At 43.8% G+C, this 12578-nt stretch overlaps 1 protein-coding gene across 3 annotated transcripts in view; it reads left to right on the plus strand.

Moving 5' to 3' along the window:
- The window catches only part of CADM1 (cell adhesion molecule 1), a 338763-nt gene that overhangs the window by 318113 nt on the left and 8072 nt on the right, over positions 1–12578 (plus strand). For all 3 annotated transcript variants that reach the window (XM_010371713.2, XM_010371712.2, XM_030917956.1), the window contains one exon: positions 10824–10955. In XM_010371713.2, coding sequence (XP_010370015.2) covers positions 10824–10955 — 132 coding nt within the window. The remainder of the gene's footprint in view (positions 1–10823; positions 10956–12578) is intronic.

Below are 12578 nucleotides of genomic sequence, written 5' to 3' on the forward strand. Positions count from 1 at the left end.
AAGAGAGTGTTTCACTTTTGCCACTTCTTTGTGGTGTAGTTGGAGAAGCTGCAAAAACATTTGCCTAGTTTTCTTTTAAAATAAGGGTGGATAAGTCCTTCTCCCTGCTTAAAATGTGATGCTGGAAGTAAGCAATTTCTGCTTGCATTTCTGGTGACAGACAGCCTCAGTTCTGATTGATTGTAAAGAAAACAACTCTCTTAGACACAGTAGCCCTGGCAATTGGATCTTCTCAAAGATCCTGAGAAAGCTGTTGGGTGTGTTGGCCCTAATTCCTCTTTGGCACAATAGCCAGACAAGGATCACTCAGATATGCAAAAGTCATTTTTCTCCTCTTTAGGAAAATGTGACTGAATCAGCCATCCACCCCTTCCACTAGCATCATCAGTTAGGAATACTCTGGGCCTCAGCACTGCACCATGTCAGATGGGTCCCTGCTGCAGTTCTATCAATCACCCAAGTCAGGAGCAATAAACCAACAACTGTTTGTGTTCATAATAATTCGGTTAAATTAATAATTATGTTGTCCCCTCCCCCACTCCCTCCAGGAACATTGCAGTCATATATTGCTCAGGAGCCGTAAGTCATGTAGAACACTGATGAACTATCAGGCTGGGCCGGTCTGCCTTTGCATCTGGTTTGATGAACTAATCAAAAACTGATTAGCACCTTTGTTCAAAGGGGATGCTGATTAATCAATTACTATTGATTGTGAGCTTGGCTTCACTCAGCCGCCAAGAGACATCTGAAGGGAAAAAAAACAACCAATAAAAATTGAGCAGCTGTCATAGTGTTTAAATTTATTAAAACAAAATACATTATTTTTATGAAGCTGTCTTGAAATGGGTCACTGAAGGGGAGCATATTGATTGAGAAAGGATGAACTTCTCAAATTTCTGTAGCCTAGAGACTGAATTCAATTATAATACAAGACAAACAGGTTAACACCCGTCTTAAACAGTCCATCAATAAATTAGAGTAGGTGTTGCACATTTAATGCTAAACTGTGGTAATGAATAATATCATCATCCATTCCCTGCTGCATCGGGGTAGAAATTTCATCCTTTCCATATTATGGATAAATGTTATGTACTCAATTTCCATCCAAATAATGATGGTCTCTCTTCCTTTTGTCCACTTTGCCCCGACCTCCCCCACACACCAGTGCTACCTTCGTTAATCATAAGCAACATATGGTGCTCCATTCTCACCCAGCAAAGCAAGTTGCCCAGCTGATCCTCCTCTTTAATCTGCATAAAGAAATTATGCTCGTGTGTAGTTCAGTGATTTAATTATTGGCAGGCCTGGGGAGCTTATCCAGTTCTACTTTGAACCCGTTCATTTACTTTTTGGGTGTTAACTTTATTGATGATGGATCCATAAGAGTTTTGAATTGTTTTATCAATTACATCTGCTGTTTCCTGGTGACAGCTGGTGGTGATTGCCACCCATGTGGAATAGAATAGCTTTAAGCATATTTATCCTTCTATTTTATTTTAAAACTTTTTCAAAATGTCTCCAACTGCCTCTCTCCCTTCAGCAGTGGAGGGGCCTTGGGGAACTGTTTAGTGGAGTGAGGTGGTAAATATACAGTGTGCCAGAAAATGGCCTTCCAGCACAGTTCAAGAAGTCCATCAGTCTTCTGCTTTGGAAGCAAAGGCACCGACAAGAAATTCCAGAGCTGTCATGATTTCTCAAAACATGTTTTCAGCTCTTCCCCTACAAACAAAGTGATCTGGAAAACTCCTGCAACATCTCCCTCACAATCCAAAAAAAAAAAAAAAGCATGAGCCTCAAAGGGCAATTCTAAATGGCTTTGCTAACCCTCATCTAGGTGTTAGTAGGAATCTAGTTGAACCAACTCCAGTCCCCTAAATGGATTATACAAGAAACATGACTTCAAAATATAGCCTACATTTAGCTGGGCACGGTGACTCACACCTGTAATCCCAGCACTTTGGGAGGCTGAGGCGGGTGGATCACTTGAGGTCAGGAGTTCAGCCTGGCCAATATGGCGAAACCCTAGCTCTACTAAAAACACAAAAATTAGCCAGGCATAGTGGCATGCACCTGTAGTCCCAGCTACTTGGGGGTGGTGGACTCGGGAGAATTGCTTGAACAAGGAGGCAGAGGTTGCAGTAAGCCGAGATGAGGCCACTGCACTCCAGCCTGGGCAACAGAAAGAGACTCCATCTCAAAAACAAACAAACAACAACAACAACAAAATCTACATTTTGATAATAGGAGCACTTAAAGGTCTTTTGATTTAGATTATCAGTCCTGGGGGTGGGGATATATGGCCTTCCAGTTACTGGGAGTGTCTTAAGTCCTGGCTAAACTTGCTTGAAATGTGTGTGAGAAACTGTCAGTAGCTGTACCATTTAGGGGGAACTCTTTCCTAACCCCCACATAAAGAGTGGCCCAGATTTGGCAAACAGGCTATTTTATTCCCTTGGTAGAGTAATGACAACAATAATGATAATAAAATACTAAAAACCAGATGGGCTATATAGATATATTTAAGTTATGGCCCATAAATCTAAAGTGTGGCATGATATGGCTTGTATCTGTATCATACTTTGTAACTTAGAAAGCTCTTTTGCACATATTACTTCATTTGCTCTTTATTCATTCAACAAAATTATTTGAGCTCCTTGCGCTGGGCTCTGGGCTGGGCACCAGGGATGCAGCAGTGAACAAGACCAACAGGAGCTGGAGCTGCCGTGGCTTCCAGGGGCCAGGGCCCCTGCTCTCCTACGGCGACACATTACTAAGGGAGACAGACTCAAAACACAAGTTAATCTTGGACAGTGACAAATTCTGTGAAACAATAAAACCAGATAAAGTGGAAGTGAGGGCTGGGCTGGAAGAAGGTGGAGGCCGGTTTAGAAAAGTTCTCCAGGAAAGACCGTTGGGACAGGAAGACCCAGATAGATGAGAATGAGGCAGTTATAGAAGATTTTCATGAAAATCTCATGAGACTGTTAAGGAAGGGCTCTTTGTCTCCATTTATAAATGAGGAAACTGGGGCCCAAATGGTTAAACGGTTTGCTTAGGAGACGGTGAGAAGTGTAGCATGGGTCTTCCTGGCTCTGGAGGAAATAGAGGAGTTTGGTTTGCAGGGGCCGCCCTTCCCCCTGTGAAATCCCCAGCTTGCTGTGTGCTGGGGCCTTTGGTAATCCTCTTGACCCTTTTGAATTCAGTGTGCGCATCCGGGAAATGAGGGAAAAGTCAGGTTCTCTACAGCCCATCAGGCGTAGAGCAATGTGCTGCCTAACCTGGGAAGATTTTTTTTCCCAGCATCAAATCAAGCTCTTTCTCCTTAAAGAAGACCTGAACTCTGCTCTGGTACTTCGGTGCTATTGTCCCACTGATTCCCCTAAATTATGGGATCAGTTTCCCCCGGGAGGTGACCCTAAGTGCCATGGGAAAGTGATGGCTGGAAAAGGTTAAACCACGTCAATTCCCTTTTAAAATTCAGTTTCATACAAGGCAGTAGACTGAAGAAATCACATTGGGTCCACGCCAGCTCACCCGCAACTTCCCCACGATGTGTTTGAACTGCATTCTGCTGCTGATCTTCCCCATAATCCAACATGCTCCTGTTTCCACCATGGGAAGGGAGGAGACCATCCAATGGGAACTTTTCCTCCAAAGTTAAAACGTTGGCAGGCCACGGTGCAAAGTGCGAATTCTAGTTCTACAGGTTGGACACTGCTTTGGGGTGACTTCACCATATTCATTAATCCATCCTCCTCACACCCCCAAATGCTTGAGGTCCACTGAAGCATCTTTCTCCAGAGAGAGATTCTAGTGGGAAATGTATGTTTGGAAATACTTGACAATTGTCCTCTTTATCAGGCGCATATTCCTTTAAGGGAAACTCTAGTGTCATCCTCAGTGCCTTCCTGTTGCTTAAAGTGGAAAAGACGATCACATTTCTAAATCTGTGCTATCATGAGATGAACAGAGTGGACTCAAGCATGACTTTTGGTGTCTCTGGTGATGCTAAATGCCTTGGGAGAAATCTTGCATCCTGTTGGATCAAGTCATTTCCACTCATGGTTAAATTAACTAAATCAAGGAATATGAGAGGGGAAAAAAATCAACAAGAAAAAACCCAAAACACTTGTTCTCATATTTAGCTGACAATAGTATTTAATATCCTGATACTCAAATGGTACACCTGAATCGCCACTTGAATCAGACGGCCTTCAGCTGCCAGGCCCACAGCCTTGACCTTCATAAAGGACAGCTAAGCCGTTAGTTACACAGTTTGTCAATTCTGTATAAATGAAAGAACTTGGCAACTTCAACTCCGTAAGTGTTTATTGGGCATCTTACCATGTGTGGGTAATGCTGAGTATGCAGTACCACGCTTACCCCTAACCAACTGGTAATTATTTGCCTTGTGTCAGTGATAAGAACTGGAAAAGCCCTCCTTAGGCTCTAATACAGGAGATTTGAATTTGGCAAACACTGAGTCCCTATGATATGCCAAGCCCTGAGCCAGATAGGCACTTCCATTTTCAGGAAAACAGTGGCCTCTCAGAGTGACCCTGTGAAGTAAGTAATTGTACTCAATGGCTCAGAGTGCCTGATTGACCTGCCTGAAGTCACAGAGAAAAGTAACGAATCTCAAGTTCTGTCCCAGAAATGACAGCAAGTCCAGTGCTCTTTCCAGTGGGCCATGCAGGAGATGAGCTCCTAGCTGGATCCCTGTTCAGGCCTGTTTCTGGAAAGCAATGTAGCCAGTGGTAGTCTAAGAGAGCCCTGAGTCCTGATCACTGAGTAGTGACAAGGTACAGCCAAAGTCTGTGTGCAGTACTTCTAATTTAAATGAACACATACTGAGCTCTGGGTGGCACAATGAGGATGATCACTGCAGTTTTCCTTTAAGTAGCTTAACATAGCTCCTTTGAAACGTTAGTATAGATGCAGTTACATTGCTAGAATTGAATGCAGCTGACGTGTAGTATTAGATGCCTGGGATGCTATATGGGAGTCTTCATGATTTTCTTGCTTTACGTTTATTCCTTCTCGTCCACTTTCTAAGAAGACAGAAAAGAAAGGTTATGCTGCATAAAGGCTAGTGTGCTCCAGTATATATTAACATCTTAATGGGAAAGCTGTGCATGTACTGTATACATTTACTACTCTCTGACAAGAGGGAATTAAATGTCAGAAGGATTTGTAGCATCTATAATTGAATTGGTGCTGAGAAAAGCAAATCTTAAAGAAGAATAACATATTAGGATTAGCAAATAATGTGGCATTTTGTGAGCGCATGCCATTCAGTTTGTTCCCCTTCAGTAATAAAGTTGTGCTTTTTAAAATGCACACTTATTTTTGTTGCCGTGGACAGAGCTACCACAGATGACGAGAATGGGTAGCTACACTTTTCAGATGGTGCCAGGTTTTCTTGAGTGTAATTTTTTTTTAAGTCAGATTATGGTTTTGCTTCAGATTTGGGGAATCCATTACCAGGCTTTTTCTTTCTTCCTAGCAAGAAGTAACAAATGACATCATAGTGGCTAAGCTCTGAGATAGACTAATCCCTACAACCCTAAGGAGCTGGAGGCGGCATTTTCATTACAAACACCGGTTCTGAGAGTTTTTAATTAAACTGACTTGCCCAGCAAGATCCCTGCCCAGGAAAGAAACTAAAACTGAGCCACGTAACGAAACTGTTGCAAAACGTCAGCAACAATTCTTTTCCTCCCGTCATCCACGGACGGGGGAAGCACAGAACGCCAAGCATCTGAACTGTCCCTAAATAGAAGTAGGAGGACTAATATCATTAGAACCTCCCCATGGCTTAAATGTTAAAGATGAGAGCTAAGGTAGTTTATGACCTATGAAAAGAGTTCAAGTGTGTGTTTAAGCACCATGTTGCTAAATGTGCCTTACAGTCTGAGCCAGGGATGTTGGAGATGTGAGGGTGACCCAGTGCAGTGTGGCTGTCATGCCTCATGCTGCATACTTGATTGTGTATCACTGTGTCACCCTTCACTCCTCCTCAGAAAGCTTGGTGTCCTTTTGGCAAAAAGACTGACCTTGGACTCTGTGTAGCCAAGGACTTCAGGATGGGCAGGCAGCAGTTGCAGTGAAGGTTCCGCTCAGTGAGTCCTTCTGCCAAAGTCCCTATTTGCCAGAAGCTTGTCTAGGATGTACTAGCCACTCTCCAGTTATCCATGGATCCCTGCTTTGGCAGCAGAGTCTTCTAGGCTTATCACAGATCCATGATTATGGCATTTGCATGGCGGTTTATGCCACACATCTCATGCCAGGTGGTAAAGTAGCCATAGAAACCAGGATCTCTTGCAGAGCCCTGTTGAATACAGGCAGCATGGCTGCCAGAGTGCTGCATTTAAGACGACTCTGGCAAGGAGGTTGAGGAGTGAAAGCAAGTAGAGAAAGAAAAGTCTCCTAGAAGGAGGGGGAAGGAGACTGAAGTTTCACTAGCAGTCACCTTTCTTGTCAGGCCCTGGGGAACTACTGCCTTTAGAACTTCCCCCTTCATATTGCCCATGAGGAATGGATCGGGCCAGGTCAACTGGCCCAAGGTAAAGAAATCTGAGCAGTTTGGGGCATCACTCTTGGGAGTTTCTTTGAAATTTTTCTGTCCCACAATTTCTAAGATGCTAAAGCAAGCCCAGGGTTATTGAAGCTGTGACCCAAGCAGTAGTGGCCAACTTAACATTCTGCAAGCAGCTTGTAAACTCTCACCTGGAGCCAAGTTGTTTCAGCTTTTTGCCAGAAGAAAAGCTAACTCACGAATACTAAACAGCTCATGATTTATCTGTCACACTTAGAGCCATGGAAGTGACTGCAGGATGGGACAGGACAGGGAGGGAGGGTTGTACCACAACTGTGAGCTGTCAGGAACACCTCCCTGTAACTGCTGCCTGCCCACCCTGAAGCCCTCGGCTACACAGAGTCCAAATTCAGTCTCTTTGCCAAAAGGACACCAAGTTTTCTACCTCTGAGGAGTGAAGGGTGACAGAGTGATACACAATAACTGTTACAGGGTTCATCTGCAAGTCAGAATCATTCAAGGACTAGGCCTAATTCACCTGAGGTCACAGGTGAAATGATTTGGGTGAGATTCTTAACTCCAGTTGAACTGTGTTATGTAATCATGCTTGGTTCTTTGAGGCTGGAATAACCTTTATGCTGTAATCATTCACCAAGCAAAAACATGGCTTTACTTTTCAGGATGATGAGGCAGAACTTAGGCCCAGAAACACCTGTTACTGTAAGAGGAACACTTGTAGCCTCTTAGGGAACAAGAAAACATGACTTTCTAAACTGAAGTGATGTCCATGTGCCTGAGCATCAGGTGTGTTTAAAAGTGCTTTCCACTCCCACATTTATTTTTCAATTGACAAGCTGGGGGCAGCTGTAGAATCTGCCTCTGGTTTCCTTGCCCAACCTATTCAGAAAATGAGCCGGGAATCTGAAGAGGATGTCCCCAGGAAAGCCAGCACTTCGTGGGACCTGAATGATGGGGTCTGCACCCTATAGGACCAGGATCTGTGGCTCATGGGGAAACCCATAGCTTTCCCACTTAGAAGTCATTTATCATGGAATTGGTCAGAGTCTTTGCCTTGGGAATGGAAGAAAAGGTCAAGCAGCTGACAGACTTTGTCGGAGCCATGCTTCTCTTAGTGCTCAGTATTTCCTTCTGTTTCTGGTTTTCATGTGACTCCAGTAGCCCAATGCCCTCCTGGGCAGCATCTTGCAGGGCTGCTTTATGTCATGAGTGAGGCACAGCCCGCAGGTGCAGGCAGCTAACCCCGGCCCTGCTGCCTTGAGCCAATCCGTAGCATTATGAACACTCACCCACCCTCCCCACACGTGGAAATAAAAGAACGGACTGAGATGACTCCAGAAACAGCTTTGCTTTTCATAGGGAAGGCCAAGACAGAGGCACTCAGTGAACAGGCACAACTCTATTAACACCTCCCACGTAAACCCAGGAGGTGGGAGTGGGGGTGGGAAGAGGCGTGAGGCACTCCTAACCGGCAGTGTTCCCTGTAAATTAAACATCAGTTACCTTCTGTGTCCATCTGCAGTAATTGAAGGCAGGAGAAATGTCTTGGTGATTAACTGGTGGTAGTAAACTTTCTGATCAAAGTGAGTATCAGGAGATAGCTGGAGAGATTACCCTTATAAATAAGTATCTGTAAAATATGTATGTCCTTGAGGGTGGGGAAGGTAACCAGAAGATCTAAGGTTCTAGTTTAATTTGGGCAAAGTGCAGGGAAAAATAGCAACACTGAGCATATTTAGCTCAAAGTTCATGGAGGGCAAAGGTCAAGTAAGGAGTTTTGGCTCAAGAAATTAATCTCACAGATACAGGGAGGTTTTTGTTTTTCTTTGTCACAGAGCCTCTCTCTCTCTCTGTCTCTCCCCTCCCCGCTCCTCCCTCAGGCTTCCAGAATATCCCTTTGTCTAGGCATGGAGAGGAGGTGGTTTTTTATTAAGAGTGGACAAGAGCATGCCTTCCCCTAAATGGGTTAGAACTGTCCTGGACAGCTTCTCGAAGCTTTTCTCTGTTCTCAGTCTTCCTAGAACCTCTCTTCACCTCTTGCCTCTTGTGCCTAACATTCCCCTGTCCTCAATGTCTAGTCTCACTTCAATTTTAAGACATACAGAGTTCATTGAAAGACATAAATTTTAATAGGTCTGAGGCTTATGGCCATTGGAGATGAGTTAATTCTCATTCTCACAAAATTCCCTATTTTGACAGCTCCCTAAGAAAAACACAACTTGCTGGCTTTTCTGTTACTCTTTTTCACGTGTGCAGTTGGAGTGAACATCTCCAGTGTGTCAAGCGCCCTCCTCCAGCAGACACCCCGTGTCCAGCAGCACCCTACGGGGAATGCTCCCCTTCAACGAGCTCTGTCGTTTCTAAAAAGAAAAAAGAAAAAAAAGAAAGAAAGAAAAAAAACCAACTTCCCTTGGCTGAGTTCTGCCTTGTTGAAATGACTTTCAAGACAATGGGGGCTGTAGCATCTGCGGTCGGCAACACTTTTGGCTGAGGAGGGAGATTCCTCTCCACCACGTTTCAAGTTGAGCTTATTAGACACGTTGCTGGAGGGGCTCGCTCAGCTCGGAGCGGGCTAATTGGCTGCAGTGCACTCTGCCTCCAACCCAGCTCCCTTCTCCAATTAAACTCCCATCATCCTGTTGTCCTAGGCGACCTGCTGCTGCCTCTGATTTGGCATTTCTGTTTGGGTTTGGGTTTTGGTTTTTCTGTAGTCCTTTCAAAGATAACTTAATGAAACACTTTAAATACTCCATTTTAAAATTTAAACTCTTTTAATTAAAGCACTTTTCATGGAACCCTCAGTCACGAGTTATTTCCCCACATCCTTCAGTACTTAATCTCAGAGCAGAATTGGAAATATCGATAGAAAGTGTAAATCATGCCCTCCTGCTGAAAGCGTTGTATCAGGTTTCGGCTCAAAAGAGCACCATTACCTTTAGCTGTCACGGATCTGTACACTTGATCGATAAACTTCAAATATTATTAGAGGTGGAGGCTTCAGAGATTTGCTCTGTTCTTTGGAGAGAGACAGAGATAAATCTTTCTTAAAAATTGACTTGAATTTGCACTCTCAGTCTTCCTGGTGAAATGCATTTCTCTTAGGCGTCCAGCAACTGCAAGGGGGACAGATTTATAGGCCATGTGCTTCTTGTACTGAAAGATTCAAATGGTAAATCCTTCACATATGACTTCACAAATCATGTAAAGTTAAAAGATTTTTACCGTTTCTGTTGCTGCTGTGCTTAAATTGTAAGGTACAGCTAGTAAATCATTTTAATGGAGGTGTCGTACTTGACTCAATAAAAAAAAGACAATGGTTTAGCTTCCACTCCAAAATGTTAATGTATTAATCAACAGGAGAATAATTGTTTTTTACTGCATTATAAATCTCGGATGCCATTAGGATTTCAGCAAGAGGTGATGTAGCCACATTCCTAAATTAAAATTGTTTACACTGCCATACATCCATTCTGCATCGCCATAGCTCATTCTGGGTTCATTTTGGAGTTGTTCCCCAGCCAAACATGTCGTTCCTCAGTCGGAAGAAGACATCCTGAGGGAGTGATGCTTATAAAGGAAAATTAATTGCATTGCAAGGTGTTAAATAAATAAAATAAAAACCGTTGGTGGCAATGGACAATTATTCCTTGCTGTCTCTTTTGAAATAGGTTTTTAGGTTTTAAATTGAGGCTTACTCCCTCATACATCCTAAATGTAGCAAGCCTGTCATTTGTCTTTAGTCTTATAATCCTTGTTTTATCTCTAGGCAGCTGTGGCTTTTGAGCACCTTACTTTTCCTATGCATATCCCTGATCTTTCAGGGAATAAAAGTCATTGGGCATCTATAGAAAGATGCTTTATCTTCCTGTTGCCTACAGGTGTCATTCAGAGCACCCTCAAATAGTCAGGTCAGCCTCCTTAATTAGGCTCTGCAACTGGATACAGATGGAGTGAATGCCAAGACTAGGTCAGGGCCGGATAGACTATTTCTTCCTTCCCTGCCTCCCTAAGCCTTGTTCCACATGCATTAACCCTCCTATGCTGCTTATCATGAAATTGCCTTGTGGGGAGAACAGATCAATTCAGCACTGGACAGGTCAGCCTGTTCCCTCAGTGTAACTTCAGTGTAACTTGATCCATCTCGCTTGTTCTCTCTGACTCCTCCATTAAAAAGAAGGTGACCCTCTGACCCTGGAGACAGTGTCGCCAGGGCTTCTGGTGCCTTGTAATAAACTCTACATCCCTATTCCTCTTCTGATTTCAACAGATTCCCGAGCAGGTGAAGAAGGCTCGATCAGGGCAGTGGATCATGCCGTGATCGGTGGCGTCGTGGCGGTGGTGGTGTTTGCCATGCTGTGCTTGCTCATCATTCTGGGGCGCTATTTTGCCAGACATAAAGGTAAGCAAGGCTTCAGCAGGCAGGAGCAGCGTGTCCCCACAGCTTCTGCCTTTGGGGACTTTACACGGTTGTCCTTGATAGGCAATTTGATGTATGTGGCCACATGGCCTATCTGATTCCTGAAACTGGAAGAGAAAAAAAACCAGAAATCTTAGCAGCCGCTGATTAGGACTCTGGGAGTTGATGAGTAGCACTCCTTGATTCGGATTTTCTCTAAATATAAAGCTCTGTAGAGTTGTTATTCTGCCATCCATAATTGGGGATAGATGAAACATGATAAAGTAGAGGCTGGTGTGCAAGATGTGGCATGAACCCCCATAGGATAAACATGGAAAAACCACATCCATAACCTGTTTTCTGGGAGGCAGAGGATTTCCCCCTGTCCCTGTCCCCAGACTCTGTGTAAGCTGGTCACAATGGCTCTGCCTTAGTTTGATGTGCCCAAAAAAAAGACAATTTTTTTGCCTTAAAAGCCGCATAAATATGTATTTTTAAAATTATCAGTGCAATTGATTTAAATTGCCATTAATCATCACACTTATCAACTGTGCAGTCTGGATGGGCAATCATCTTTTCCAATGCCCCTCCTCTCTGCCCCATGCTGCTCTGATCCTCTTCTCCCCTCTTGGTAATTTATTCTTCCTTTTCTTTGTCCGCCCCCTGTCTCTCTCAGTTATTTTTCTCAAGCACTGTGCAATGAGCTTACAGGGTTTTCTAGGTGCTTGCATACTGCTTGACTGTTGAACTTGGGTTTGCAGGAAGGTCCCTTGAGCACAGCAGTGGAGGTCTAAGGTACATAAGCACCTTTAGGATACAGAGTGCCTGTCTCAAGCATAAAACAGTTTAGGACGATCAGAGCTGTCCATACTTCGGCCCTCTGCCCGCACTCAGGAGGCAGTCTGTTTGGCCAAGAACTCGCAGCCTCTCGGTGGTAAGCTTGATAGAGACAGGAGGTAAGGCCAGAGAGCAGGGCAGCATCTGAGCAGCAGCTGTGAAGGACCAGGGGAGGGGAACATGTGTGTCACTCTACAGCAAGATAAAAGGATACCGAGAAGCATTTGACCCCTTGCTTTCTCAGATTTGTCACTTTGAAAACCTGAAAATATAGCAAATGTCTCAATCTTTTTAAATAGAAGACTCTTCAGGAATACAGTATGTATCGGGAGGAAGAGTATTTGATTATGGCAGGCAGTTTAAGTTCTACCTATATAGCATACTGAGGTGCAGTCTTTGTCGTTCTCCATGTAAACTGTTGGGATTTGGTGATAAGAGTGTCCCCAACTTTGTAACGTCTATTGTCATTATAAAGTGGCTGTGCCAATTAGCAAATCCATGAATCCGGGTCCAGGCTAGAGTTACATGATGAGAGAGACTCCCTTGCTCATTAAGACAGATCTGAAACCTTGATCTCAGCCATTATAATGTCAAATTCTTTCTCAATCTGGAACCTCACTCTGAAATGGAAGACATAGGAAAATCAGACATACTTGTGCAAGTTCAAGCACATTCTCACCTATGGGTAGGCAATAACGATTCATATAGACAGGGGACTGTGGTTCAAATAAATGAGTTGAGATGACAACAGAAGCATCATCAGGGCCCTAATTCATTTATTGGCTAATT

The sequence above is a fragment of the Rhinopithecus roxellana genome, chromosome 15 (genome assembly GCF_007565055.1).
Source record: "Rhinopithecus roxellana isolate Shanxi Qingling chromosome 15, ASM756505v1, whole genome shotgun sequence".
NCBI classification, from domain to species: domain Eukaryota; kingdom Metazoa; phylum Chordata; class Mammalia; order Primates; family Cercopithecidae; genus Rhinopithecus; species Rhinopithecus roxellana.